The 13,200-nt window shown below is 71.6% G+C and overlaps 1 protein-coding gene across 1 annotated transcript; it reads right to left on the bottom strand.

Moving 5' to 3' along the window:
• Window positions 1–82: 82 nt before the first annotated feature.
• On the bottom strand, window positions 83–12,667 carry MAST1 (microtubule associated serine/threonine kinase 1). Its single transcript, XM_065729150.1, is given in 29 exon segments — window positions 83–672; window positions 873–1,042; window positions 1,124–1,260; window positions 1,939–2,061; window positions 2,495–2,724; window positions 2,846–3,007; window positions 3,085–3,242; window positions 3,410–3,537; window positions 3,623–3,732; window positions 3,972–4,094; window positions 4,418–4,519; window positions 4,732–4,897; window positions 5,066–5,198; window positions 5,304–5,442; window positions 5,551–5,759; window positions 6,653–6,738; window positions 6,858–6,895; window positions 6,898–6,924; window positions 7,158–7,253; window positions 7,256–7,286; window positions 7,912–8,013; window positions 8,945–9,172; window positions 10,022–10,097; window positions 10,355–10,518; window positions 10,998–11,076; window positions 11,475–11,530; window positions 11,532–11,551; window positions 12,011–12,099; window positions 12,605–12,667. Coding segments are annotated over 29 exon segments (3,825 nt in total). The 5' UTR covers window positions 12,658–12,667.
• Window positions 12,668–13,200: the final 533 nt, after the last annotated feature.

Below are 13,200 nucleotides of genomic sequence, written 5' to 3'. Positions count from 1 at the left end.
TGGGGGTGCAGAAGTGCCTGCGACGCTTGGGGGTGGGGGGGGCCCATTATGTACAGTGGCTGCAGGGGGTGGGGGGGTGGGCTCAGCGCCTCGCGGGGGTCCGCTCCCCATCGCCGGGGGCGGAGGCGGCAGCGGGGGGAGCGGACCCGGACCCCACCACCACGATGGGCACCGGGGGCACGGCGCGGTGCTCCTGCACGGGGCTGAGCGCTTTGGGGACGGCCTCGGCCCCCGCGCTCCCCAGCAGCAGCGGCGGCTCCTGGCGGCCCAGGCGGCGGGCGGGGGCGGGCGGCGGGGGGGCGTCGCCGGGGCTCTCCCCGTCCCACTCGGCCAAGCTGTGCAGCGACGGCTCGGGCGGGAAGTCCTTGCGGGGCTCGAGGCCCAGCTTGCGGGCGGCGGCCTTGTCGGGGCCGGGGCGGCGGGCGAGGCGCGGGGAGTCCGCGGGCTTGGCGTGCAGCTTGGCGGGGAAGGCGGGCGGCGACGCGGCGGGCGGCGACGGCGTGTGGGCCAGCGGCGACAGCGGGATGCTGCCCGCCGACTTGCAGCGCGCCGCGCGGTACTGCCGCTGCAGCTTCGGGGAGAGCCCCTGCAGCGAGCTGGGCCGGAGGTGCGGGCCCGGAGCCGGCGACGGAGGAGCGCTGGAGCCCGGGGAGCTGCTGGGCGGGGACGGCCCTGCCCGGACCGGGCGTCGCTACGCGGCCCTCGCCCCGCCCCTTCCGGTTCCTCCCGGACCCACTTCCGATCCCTGAGCCCCTCCCCGCCCCGCCCTCTCCGGACCCACTCCGTTTCCGGAGCCCCGCCCACCCCGCGGTACGGCGCTCCCCCCGCTTCCGGTTCCGCCCCGCCGCCGGAGCTCCCCCCCCCCCCGGTACCTGTGTCGGCGGCGCGAGGCGGGTGGGCGGGGTCCCGCGCTCGCGCGTGGGTGGGGGAGGCGGGCAGGCTGTCGGACGAGGAGAGCGAGCGGCTGAGCGACGTCAGCGAGCGGCTCGTGTGCAGCAGGGACGCCTGCCGCGCCAGGTGCCGGAACAGCGCGCTGCGCCGCCTGCCGGCGGGGAGGACTCACTGCAGGGACTGCGCCGTGCCGGGCCCCCCCCCCGCGCTTCCCCCCCGTGTCCGTGCTCACCTCTCGTGGCCGCCCCCGGTGCCGCCCCGGCGGTTCCTGCGCGCCATCTTGGCCCGGGCGCTGCGGCGCCGCGCGGGACCGAGGCGGATGGAGGTGTTCTCCAGGGGAGTGGTGCTCACCAGCACCTTGGTGCCGCTCTGTGGGGCGACGGGGCTGTGACCTCTGACCCCACCGTGACCCCACGCAACGCCACCGCGACCCACGAGCCAGCCGCGACCTCTGACCCCACCCTGCCTCCTCACCCCTGGCGGCTTTTGGCCTCTGTAACCTTTGTGACCCCACAGCCACTGCCCCCCCTCCCAACCCGAGACCCCATAACCCCGCCCTCACAGCCCATAACTTCACACCCCACGAACCCACGTGACCGCACATCCCATAACCCCACGACCCTCTCCCGCACAACCCGCACGACCCCCAATCCACGCCCCTAACCCATTCCCACCCCTAACCCATCCACGCCCCTAAACCCATTCCCGCCCCTAACCCATTCCCGCCCCTAACCCATCCACGCCCCTAACCCATCCACGCCCCTAACCCATTCCCGCCCCTAACCCATTCCCGCCCCTAACCCATCCACGCCCCTAACCCATTCCCACCCCTAACCCATTCCCGCCCCTAACCCATTCCCACCCCTAACCCATCCACGCCCCTAACCCATTCCCGCCCCTAACCCATTCCCGCCCCTAACCCATCCACGCCCCTAACCCATTCCACCCCTAACCCATTCCCACCCCTAACCCATTCCCGCCCCTAACCCATCCACGCCCCTAACCCCTCCCCCCCCGGCCCCCTCCCCTCCCCACGCTCCCGCTGACCTTCAGGATGAGCTCCACCACCTCGGTGTGCACCAGCCCGTGCACGGGTTCCCCGTTGACGTGGGTGATGAGGTCCCCGGCGCACAGCCCCGCCTCCTGCGCAGGGCCCCCCTCCTCCACGTGCTGCACCCACAGCACCGTCACCCAATCGCCCCCACGGGGACCCTGGGCACCGAAACACCGCAGTGCCCACGCGTCCCCACGTCCCCACCCTCCCTGTGTCCCCGCGTGGCCCTCCACGTCCCCCGTGTGCCCCCTACATCCACTCCTCATCCCCCACGTCCCCTCTGCACATCCCCCCCACGCACATTTCCTCCCGCCTCCTCCCACGTCCCTTCCACACCCCCACTTCCCGTCCACTCCCCCCATCCCCCCCACACCCCCACACCCCCCCGTTCCCATCCCCCCACACTCCCACACCCCCCCCGTCTCCTCTACTCCCCCCATCCCCCCGCTGTCCCCGTCCCCCCACTTCCCCACATCCCCCCCACTTCCCCACGTCCCCCCACTTCCCCCCGTCCCCCCCCGTCCCCCCACACCCCCCGTCCCCGCTGACCCAGACGACGTGGTGCACGCTGTACACGTCGCTGTCCCCCAGGTAGACGCGGATGGCGCGCAGGGTGAAGCCGAACTTCTTCCCGGGCCGGGGGATGGCGATGGGCGAGCGGGGCGCGGCCACGGCGGGGGCCAACTCGCGCCCGGGGGACGAGTCCCGCGACGACGGGTCCGAGGACAGCGAGCGCGGGGACATGGGGCTGCCCAGGGGCGAGGAGCCCGCCGCCTCCCCTGCGCCCGCGGTGCCACCGTCACCGCCACGGCGGACACCGGGACCCCCGCCCCGGGGACGCCACCGCCGCCACCCCCCCCCCGCCCCCCCCGGGGACACTGCCCCGCGGGGAGCACGCACCGCTGGGGATGATGACGGACAGCGCAGTGGCCGACGCCGATTTGGTGACCTTCCCAGGGCCGCGGGGGCTGCGTTTGTCACCCCCCCCCTCGGGGGCCACCCCCGGGTGTCGCGGCCGCCGCAGGCCCAGCTCCGTGCGGGGGGGGGGCTGCACTCGGTCGCCTAGGGAGAGGACGTGGCAGTGACATGGGGGGGGGGGGGGGAGGGGAGGTGACATACAGGGACCCCCCTGCACCCACCTGGCTCCTCGGGGGTGCTCTCGGTGGGGCCGTCGCGGGGTGCGACCCCATTGCGGGGGGGTCCCGGTTCCAGAAGGGCCGAGAAGCGGCGCCGGGCCCCCGGTGGGGGGCTGCTGTCCCCTTCTGCTGGGGGGGGCTCAGGCGCCGGTGGGCGCTTCCTGCAGAGAGTGGAGAGCTGAGGGGGGAGGGGAGTGCCTGCAGACCCCCCCTGCAGAACACCCTATGGGGCGGCTCCGGGACCCACGTCCCCCCCTTCTGGGAACAGAGGTGTCCCCCGAGGGCGCAGGTGTACCCCCCCAGGGACCACCGTCCCCCCCAGGCTCACAGTTCGGGGGACGCCGTGCGCCAGCCCCGCTCCCGGCCGATGCCCTCTCGCCGCCCCTCATCCCGCGGCCGTCCCTTGGGCGCCTTCGGCTCCGGCTGCTGCGAGAGCTGCTCCAGGCTGCTGTACACCTGGGGGGGGGGAACGGGGGCGGCGGGATCGTGCCAGCTTCCCCCGACTCCCCGTGCCCCCTCGTTGCCCCCCCCGTGCCCCCACCTTGCTGAAGCGGGGGGAGCAGGATGAGAACTGCCGGATCTCCACGGGTTCGTCCTCCGTTGTGTCCTCGTCCTCATAGGAGGTGACGTGGGGGTAACGGTCTGAGCGCGCTGTGGGGTGGGGAGGGGGCGTGGGGGAACAAAGGTGAGGGGGGGAGGATGTGGGGGGTGTCCTTAAGGGGGGGGCAGGGAATTTCCCATTGGAAGGGGTCCCTCAGGAAGCTCCCATTGTGGGGAAGCATAGGGAGGTTCTAAGGGTTCCCAGGGGTGACCGAAGGGGGAAAGGTATATGGGGGGGGGTCCCGGGAGGTGCCATGAGTGCCCCGGGGGGGCCCCGGGGGGTCTCTCACTGTCAAAGTAACTCGTGTCCTCCTCAGACTCCAGGTGGGGGACGAACTCGGCCTTCTGCCGTAGAAGCCCGGTCCAGTCCAGAGCCGCAAAGAAGCCGTGAGCCTTCACCTCCTGCGCTCCGCCTGCGTGGGGCAACGGGGACACGAGGGGACGTGGGGGCAGTGGGGACACGAGGGGGCGTGGGGGCAGTGGGGACACGAGGGGGCGTGGGGCAGTGGGGACACGAGGGGGCGTGGGGGCAGTGGGGACACGAGGGGACGTGGGGGCAGTGGGGACACGAGGGGGCGTGGGGGCAACGGGGACACGAGGAGATGTGGGGGCAACGGGGACACGAGGGGACGTGGGGGCAGTGGGGACATGAGGAGGTGTGGGGACAGTGGGTGGCGGTCATGGGTGACACGGGGTGAAGTGGGGGTGACACGGGGGCAGAGGGGCCGGGTCTCACCCGCCCCCAGGCGCCGCAGGGGGTCCGTCTGCAGCAGGCAGGAGATGAGGTGCTGCGCGTCGGGGGGCAGAGCCTCGTCCCCCTCCGGCCACAGGATCTCATCTGCAGGACACGGGGACACGTGAGGACACGGGAGGACACGGGAGGACACGGGGACACGTGAGCCCCCGCCCCACGTTCCCATACACGTGGTGAGCAGCCCCCTCCCTGTGGCCCCACGCCCGTCCCTGAGCCGGAGGTGTCCCCACCCCCACCCCGCACCCCATCCTCGCGTCCCCATGTCCCCGGGGTGCTCCGTCCCCGTGCCCCCGTACCCGAGATGACCTGCCCGAAGAGCTCCTCGGGGGTGTCCCCGAAGAAGGGGACGCAGCCCACCAGGAACTCGTAGAGCACGATGCCCATGGCCCACCAGTCCACGGGTTTCCCGTAGCCCTGGCGCAGGATCACCTCCGGCGCGATGTACTCGGGAGTGCCGCACACCTGAGGGGCGGGGCCAGGGCTTAGCCCCGCCCACCGCCCCGTTGGCCGCGCCCCCTCCCCCGGGCCACGCCCACCTGCTTGCCGCGACACTCGAGTGCCGCACACCTGAGGGGCGGGGCCAGGGGTTAGCCCCGCCCACCGCCCCGCCCACCCCCGGGCCCCGCCCACCTGCTTGTCGCGGAACTCGCGCGCGTCCTTCTCCATGTGCCCCTCGTAGAGGTTCGTGGTGAGGCTCATCAGCCCCATCTTGGACAGCCCGAAGTCCGTCAGCTTCACGTGGCCCAGCGACGTGATGAGGAGACTGCGGGGGGGGGAGGGGGAGGGGGAGGATGGGACAGCCCCGGACCGCCCCGCTGCCCTCCCACCCCCGCCCCGGGACCTCCCCCCCCCCCCGGGACCCCCGTACTTGTCGGGTTTGAGGTCGCGGTGCACGATGCCGTAGTTGTGCAGGTACTCCAGGGCCAGCACGGTCTCGGCGAAGTAGAGCCGCGCGAGCTCCAGCGGCAGCGCCCCGATGTGCTTCAGCAGCGTGGCACAGTCCCCGCCTGCGTGGGGGGAGGGGAGGGGGCGTGGCCAACGAGATATCGTGACATGAGGAGCCCGGGCTGGGGCGCGGATCCCAGCCCCGGCCGTATCGCGACAGAACGCCGCACCTTCCACGTACTCCATGACCATGCAGAGGTGGCGGCGGGTCTGGAAGGAGCAGAACATGCTGACGACGAAGGGGTTCTCGGCGAACGTGAGGATGTCGCGCTCGACGAAGGCCTGCTGCACCTGGTTGCGCAGCAGCAGGTTCTGCTTGTTGATCTTCTTCATGGCGAAGCGCTGCCGCGTGGCGCGGTGCCGCACCAGGTACACCGCCCTGCGCACACCGCTGTCAGGCGGGACCCCCCGGGACCCCCGTCCAAGGACCCCCCCGGGACCCCCTTCCAAGGACCCCCCCGGGACCCCCTTCCAAGGACTCCCCCGGGACCCCCTTCCAAGGACCCCCCCGGGACCCCCTTCCAAGGACTCCCCCGGGACCCCCTTCCAAGGACCCCCCCGGGACCCCCTTCCAAGGACCCCCCAGGACCCCCTTCCAAGGACCCCCCCGGGACCCCCTTCCAAGGACCCCCCCGGGACCCCCTTCCAAGGACCCCCCCGGGACCCACCCTCCATCAAAAGCCCGGGACAACCCCCCGGGACCCCCTTCCAAGGATCCCCCGGGACCCCCTTCCAAGGACCCCCCCGGGACCCCCTTCCAAGCACCCCCCCGGGACCCCCTTCAAAGGACCCCCCCGGGTCCCCCTTCCAAGGACACCCCCCGGGTCCCCCTTCCAAGGACCCCCCCGGGTCCCCCTTCCAAGGACGCCCCCCCGAAACCCCATCCAGCAAAACCCCAGGACACCCCCCCCGGGATCTTCCCCGGGACCCCTCTCCGGCACCCCCCTCAGGATCCCCTCCAAGACCCCACCCATGACCGCCCTCGGGAACTTCCCAGGAACCCCTGGGACCGCCCCCTGGGACCCCCCAGCTGGACCCCCCTCGAGACCCCCCACGGGACCCCCCACGGGACCCCCCTCCAGAACCCCCCTCAGGACCTTTCCCAGGACCCCCTCCTGGGACCCTCTCTGCCACCCCCCTCCAGGACCACCTCCCGGGCCCCCCTGGAACGCCCCCCAGGACCCCATCCCTGGACCCCCCTCCAGGACCCCCTTCTGGGACCTCCCCGGGCCCCCCCCCGCCCCCCCCCAGCCCCTGCCCCACGGCTCTCACCCATAGGCGCCGTTGCTGATGAGTTTGATGGTCTCGAAGTCGCCCTCCCCCGGCGGTTTCTTGGGCCTGAGCACAGCACTGCGGGCCTGGGGGGCACGGGGGGCACGGGGGGGGCGGGGGTGAAGCGGGGCCGCGTGGGCGGGGGGTGACGTGGGGCCGCGTGGGGCACGGGGTGACGTGGGCCGCGTGGGGACACTGTGCCCACCTCAGCCCCCTCCTCGGGCTCCGGCGTGTTGCAGCCGCGCTGTCGGGCTCCTCCAGGTGCACCACATCTGCAGGACACGGGACGTCACACGCGTGTGCAACGGCTCTGCACGCCCGGCGTGCTGCAACACGCGTGTGCTCCCCACGTGGCCCCAAAACCCACGCGTGTGCTCCCCACACGGCCCCAAAACCCACGCGTGTGCTCCCCACACAAAACCCACGCGTGTGCTCCCCCGCGGTGCGCTCGCAGCAGGCACACGTGTGTCCCCGCCGCCCCACGCACGCTCGCACACGCGTGTACCGGGGAAGGGGTCGCGTGCCAGCCCCAGCTGCGCGATGATGTAGCGCGGGATGTCGGCCTTGAGCAGCCCCTCGCGCGCCTGCCCCTCCGCGCCGTCAGCAGCTGGTAGAACTCGGCCGGGTCGAACTCCTGCGGGCACGTGGGCTGTGTCACGCGTGTGTCACGCGTGTGCGCACGCCCTGGCACGCCGATATGCCACCGGGTCTTGCGTGGGAGGGAGAGCGTGCGCCAGTGTGCACACGCGTGTGCAAACTCAGCTCTGCATGTGTGTGTGCGTGTGCCGTGTGCCGGCTCGCACCGATGGCCTCGTGCACACGCGTGTGTTTCCGTGTGCCCCATCCCTCTGCCTGCAGTGGTATTTGGGACATCACGGCTGTCGTCATGGCAACGGAAGCCCCGCCTCCCCATCCAGATTGGCGGGGGTGCCGCTGTGGTGAGCGGGGAAGGGTGGGTCCCATGGGTGCTTGGGTGGTGTGGGGTGGGAGGGGGCGTCTGGGGCTCTTTGGGGTGGTGTGGGGTGGGAGGGGGCGTCTGGGGGCTCTTTGGGGTGGGGTGGGGTGGGGTGGGCGTCTGGGGGCTCTTTGGGGTGGGGTGGGGTGGGAGGGGGCGTCTGGGGGCTCTTTGGGGTGGGGTGGGGTGGGCGTCTGGGGGCTCTTTGGGGTGGGGTGGGAGGGGGCGTCTGGGGGCTCTTTGGGGTGGGGTGGGGTGGGCGTCTGGGGGCTCTTTGGGGTGGGGTGGGGGTCCCGGCTCTCACCAGGCACTCCAGCAGCCGCGCGGGGCGGGAGATGATGATGAGGAGCTTCTTCACCAGCTGCGTGATGAAGGCCACCTCCTCCGACTCCGAGCGCTCGTAGGCCTGGGGGGTGTAAAGGGTGCTGAGGGGTCCCGGTGGCACCCAGGGGTGGGGCGACTTGTTGGGTCGCCCACGGGGTGCCACTGGGGCCTCTTGGGACCGAATGAGAACTACTGGGTGCTATTGGGTCCTGCTGGGTCCCGCTGGATGACAGTGGCTCCTCTTGGGTGCCCGTTGGGTGACATTGACCCCCGTTGGGTCCCATTGGGTGACACTGACCTCCATTGGGTGACATTGACCCCCGTTGGGTCCCATTGGGTGACACTGACCTCTGTTGGGTCCCATTGGGTGACACTGACCTCTGTTGGGTCCCATTGGGTGACACTGACCTCCATTGGGTGACATTGACCCCGTTGGGTCCCATTGGGTGACACTGACCTCCATTGGGTGACATTGACCCCCATTGGGTGCCCGTTGGGTGACAGTGACCTCCATTGGGTCCCATTGGTGACACTGACCTCCATTGGGTGACATTGACCCCCGTTGGGTCCCATTGGGTGACACTGACCTCTGTTGGGGTGACACTGACCTCTGTTGGGTCCCATTGGGTGACACTGACCTCCATTGGGTGACACTGCCCCCCATCGTGTCCCCGCTGGGTGCCCGGCTGACACTGCCCCCGTCGTGTCCCCGCTGGGTGCCCGGCTGACACCCCCGTCGTGTCCCCGCTGGGTGCCCGGCTGACACCCCCGGCTGACACCCCCGTCGTGTCCCCGCTGGGTCCCCTGGCTGACACCCCTGGCTGACAACCCCCGTCGTGTCCCCGCTGGGTGCCCGGCTGACACCCCCGTCGTGTCCCCGCTGGGTGCCCGGCTGACACCCCCGTCGTGTCCCCGCTGGGTGGCCCGGCTGACACCCCTGGCTGACACCCCCGTCGTGTCCCCGCTGGGTGCCCGGCTGTCGCGCCCCCCGCCGCGGCCCCCGGCCCGCTCACGTCCTGCAGCAGCCGCTCCATGTTGTCCTGCAGCTCGCAGAAGTAGCGTGCGGTGATGAGGCCGTGGCGCGCCTTGGCCAGGCAGTCGCGCGCCAGCTCGGCCAGCTGGTGCTGGATGAAGCTGAGCGCTCCGTCGGCCAGCGGCGTTCCCCCGGGGCCGCAGCTCCGCACGAACTCCTCCAGGCGCTCCTCCATCTGCGCCGTCCGCCTGCGGGGCCGGGACCCACGCTGCCCCCGCCGCCCCCCGGGACCCCCAGAGCCCCGCGGCTGCCCCGCCGCGGCCCCCACAAACTTCAAGAGCCCGTATACCCCCAGTGCCCCATAGCCCCCCCAGAAAACCTCCAAGACCCCATATGCCCCCCCCCCAGTGCCCCATAGCCCCCCCCGAAGATCCCAAAGATCCCATATACCCCCAGTGCCCCATAGCCCCCCCCAGAAGATCCCAAAGATCCCATATACCCCCCCCCCAGTGCCCCATAGCCCCCCCCAGAAGATCCTTAGGAGCCCGTATGCCCCTCCAGTGCCCCATAGCCCCCCCCAGAAGATCCCAAAGATCCCATATGCTCCCCCAGCACCCTATAGCCTCCCCAGAAGGCCTCCAAGACCCCATATACCCCCCCCCAGTGCCCCATAGCCCTGCAGAAGATCCCAAAGATCCCATATACCCCCCCCCAGTGCCCCATAGCCCCCCCCAGAAGATCCTTAGGAGCCCGTATGCCCCTCCAGTGCCCATAGCCCCCCCCAGAAGATCCCAAAGATCCCATATGCTCCCCCAGCACCCTATAGCCTCCCCAGAAGGCCTCCAAGACCCCATATACCCCCCCCCAGTGCCCCATAGCCCCCCAGAAGATCCCAAAGATCCCATATACCCCCCCCAGTGCCCCATAGCCCCCCCCAGAAGATCCTTAGGAGCCCATATGCCCCCCAGCGCCCTATAGACTCCCCTTACAACCACCCAAGTCCAGCCACCCCTGTTTCCCCCCCTCCAAATCCCTTCCAGGACCCAGGACCCCCCCTCTTTGGACCACCCCCAGCCCCCCCATCCCATTTCCCTGAGCCCCCCCCCAGCCCCCCCACCTTGGGGAAGCGCTCCTTGTACACGTGGTTCATCATCACGATCTCGTTGTCGTGGGATGAGGGCGAGCGCCCGGGGCTGGGGGTACAACGCCGGCACCTGCAGGACCCCCAGCATCCCCCCCCCAGCACCAAAATGCCCCAACTCCACATCGCCCACCCCCCGATGTCCCCACCCCCCCCCGGAACCCCAATCCCTCCCGCTTTGTCCCCACGGTCCCTTCACGGTGTCCCCAACCCCGCATCGCCTCCGAGTGGCTCCCGCGGTCCCCATCGCCCCCACTCCCCCCATCTCTTCCGGATCACCCCCCGACCCCACCCCGGCCCCGGCCCCACCTGAGGCTGCGGGACCTGGGGCGGGGGGCCGTGCCCCCCCGGCCGCCCCCCTCCTCCTCAGCCAGGCTCTCGGAGCTGCCGAAGTGTCGCGAGAGGAAGCGCAGCTCCTCCGGGGTGGGCTGTGCCGGCAGCTGATGCAGGCGCTCCTGGGACGAGCACGAGGACTGCGCGCCCGCGTCACCCCCAGGGCCCCCCCACGGGCCCACCCCACAGATCCCCCCGTGGACCCCCCCTCAAGGACCTCCCCCTATGGGCCCGCTCCGTGGAACCCCCATAGATCCCCTCATATATCCCCCCCGTGGACCCCCCCCTGTGGACCCCCTTATGGACCCCCCCCCCGTGGATCCCCTTATGGACCCCCACCTGTGGATCCCCTTATGGACCCCCCCCCCCGTGGACCCCCTCACGGACCCCCCCCGCGTGGATCCCTCCAGCGGACGCCCACCCCACGAACCCCCTCACAGACCCCATGGACCACCTCATCCCCCTCCCCCCCCCCCCCCATAGGCTCCAACCCCCCCGACGTTGGTGGGACTCTCATAGAGGGGGGGCCCCCAACATCGACTGCGGAGGGGGGGAAACACGGGGGGGTGAGGGGACCCCCCCCGATGTTGGGGGCACCGAGGGACCCCCCCGCACTCACCGAGACGGTGGAGCTGGGGGTGTTGGTGCCATATCCCGAGGAGGGCAGTGAGGCCAGGGACCACCGGCGCCCGTCGGCTCTGGGGGCGACCTCAGTGAGCCCCCCCGCCCCAGGACCACCCCCCCCGACCCTTCGAACCCCAACCCTGGGACCACCCCCCAATAGGGGACCATCTCACCGTGCCCCCCCCCCAGCCGTGGGCCCTTCCCCCACCCCAGGACCACCCCCTGCCTTCCCCCCCCCCAACCCGAGGACCCCCCCCCGCCTTCCCCCCCCCCCCACCCGAGGACCCCCCCGCCTTGCCCCCCCCCCCACCCGAGGACCCACCCCCGCCTTCCACCCCCCCCCCAACCTAGGACCACCCCCCCGCCTTGCCCCCCCCCCACCCGCCTTCCCCCCTCCCCACCCGAGGACCCCCCCCGCCTTGCCCCCCCCCCCCACCCGAGGACCCCCCCCCGCCTTGCCACCCCCCCCCACCTGCGGGATGAGGCGAAGCAGAAGTGCGCCGGATTGCTGGGGGAGAAGTTGCGGGGGGCTGTCCAGGGGGCTGCTGCCTGGGGGGGGGGACACGGAGGGGGACATGGGGATGACATCACCCCCCCCCCCCCACCCCGACAGTCACCCCACCCACACCCACGGGAAAAGGGTTGGGGGCATCAGGAGAGACCCCGCGGAATGGGGGGGGCCTCTTCAGCCCTATGATGGCGTCGGGGTGGTCCCTAAGTAGGTTTATTTGGGGGGGGGGGAGGAAGATGTGTCCCTCTGATGGGGGCGGGGGGGGCAGCAGTCTTGGAGGGGCCCACATCGATTTTTTTTCTGGGTATGGGGGGGTTTGTGTCCCGCAGAGGTTCGGGGGGGGGGGGGGTCACAACTGGGGCTCTGGGATGGGACAATGGGTCCCTCGGGGTCTCAGCAAACCGGGGGGGGGGGGCTGTGGGGTCAGTGTGATTGTAGGGGGGATTTGGGGCACTCCTTTGGGTCCGGGGGGGTCTCGGGGGGGGGTCCGGTCTCACCGATATGTCCGGGCAGCGGTGAGTGCGGCCGCGGGAGGGTGGGGGATGTGCTGGTCAGGATCAGGCTCTTCCGGTTGTTGGTTCGGCAGCTGGGGGGGGGGGGGGGGCGGGGGGGACACCGTGGGGAGGGGGCGTGAGGGCGGAGCGGGGCCCCTCCCGTACGGAAAACGTGCGCACAACAGCCCCCCCCCCCCCCCAAAAAAAAAAGGAAAAATCGGGGGGCAATGGGGTGGGGCGGGGAAAAAGGGGATGGAGGATGAGGAGGAGGGATGAAAGCTGAGGATGAAGGGAGCGACGGCGGACGGGGACGGGGAGGATGAGGAGGGACCGGGAGGATGAAGGCTGAGGCCGCGGGGGGGGAGGAGGGGGGGGGGGGGGACACGGAGACGAGGATGAAGGCTGAGGATGAGGAGGGATGAAGGGTGCGGTGATGAAGGCCGGAGGATGAGGAGGAGGAGGGGGTGAGGATGGCGGGAATGAGGGATGAAGGCGGAGGATGAGGAGGGCCGCGGAGGGCGGGGGCTGGGGACGAAGGATGCGGCGGTGGGGGGGGGGGGGGGGTGAGGATGAGGATGGCGATGAAGGCCGCGCTACCTCTTGGTGCGGCGGAACATTGTGCCGCTGCCGCTGCCCACCGGGATCGGCATCGCGGGGGGGCCGGGGGGGTCCACGCTGCGCCGCGGGGGGGGGGGGGGACAACGCGGCAGCGGCCGCAGCGCGCGGGGCGGGGCCGGGGCGGGGCCGTTTGGGGGGGGATGGGGAGGGGGTGCGCTCCGTGCGCGTGCGGCCCCACCCGGCAGAGGAGGGGGGGGGAGGGGGGGACACGAGGAGGGGGGATGGAGGTGGGGGGGGGGATGGAGGTGGGGGGGGGGGGGGTCCTCACCTGCTGCTCTTCCTCGGCAGAGGCAGCTCCTTCTGCAAAACGTGGGGGAGGGGGGGGCAGACCCCAACCCCCTCCCAAAACATCAGTCCCTATAGGCAACCGACGCCCCCCCCCAAAAGAAACCTCAATCATCCCTTCTGCTCCCACCCCCCCCCCCGGAATATCGGGGCTGCATTGCCTTACACCCCTCCCCACAGGAATGACCACCCCTGGACCCCCCCAAATTCCTGCCCCCCCCCCCCCCCGTACCTGCAGCCGCCGCGCCGGATCACGCCCGAATCGTCCATGGTGGGGCCGCTCCGGGGGG

Source organism: Cyrtonyx montezumae, unplaced genomic scaffold (assembly GCF_038088225.1).
Source record: "Cyrtonyx montezumae isolate F1298 unplaced genomic scaffold, pur_monq_1.0 scaffold_109, whole genome shotgun sequence".
Lineage (NCBI taxonomy): Eukaryota > Metazoa > Chordata > Aves > Galliformes > Odontophoridae > Cyrtonyx > Cyrtonyx montezumae.
Note: the sequence above shows the minus strand (reverse complement) of the source record. Positions and strands in the feature narration are given on the sequence as shown.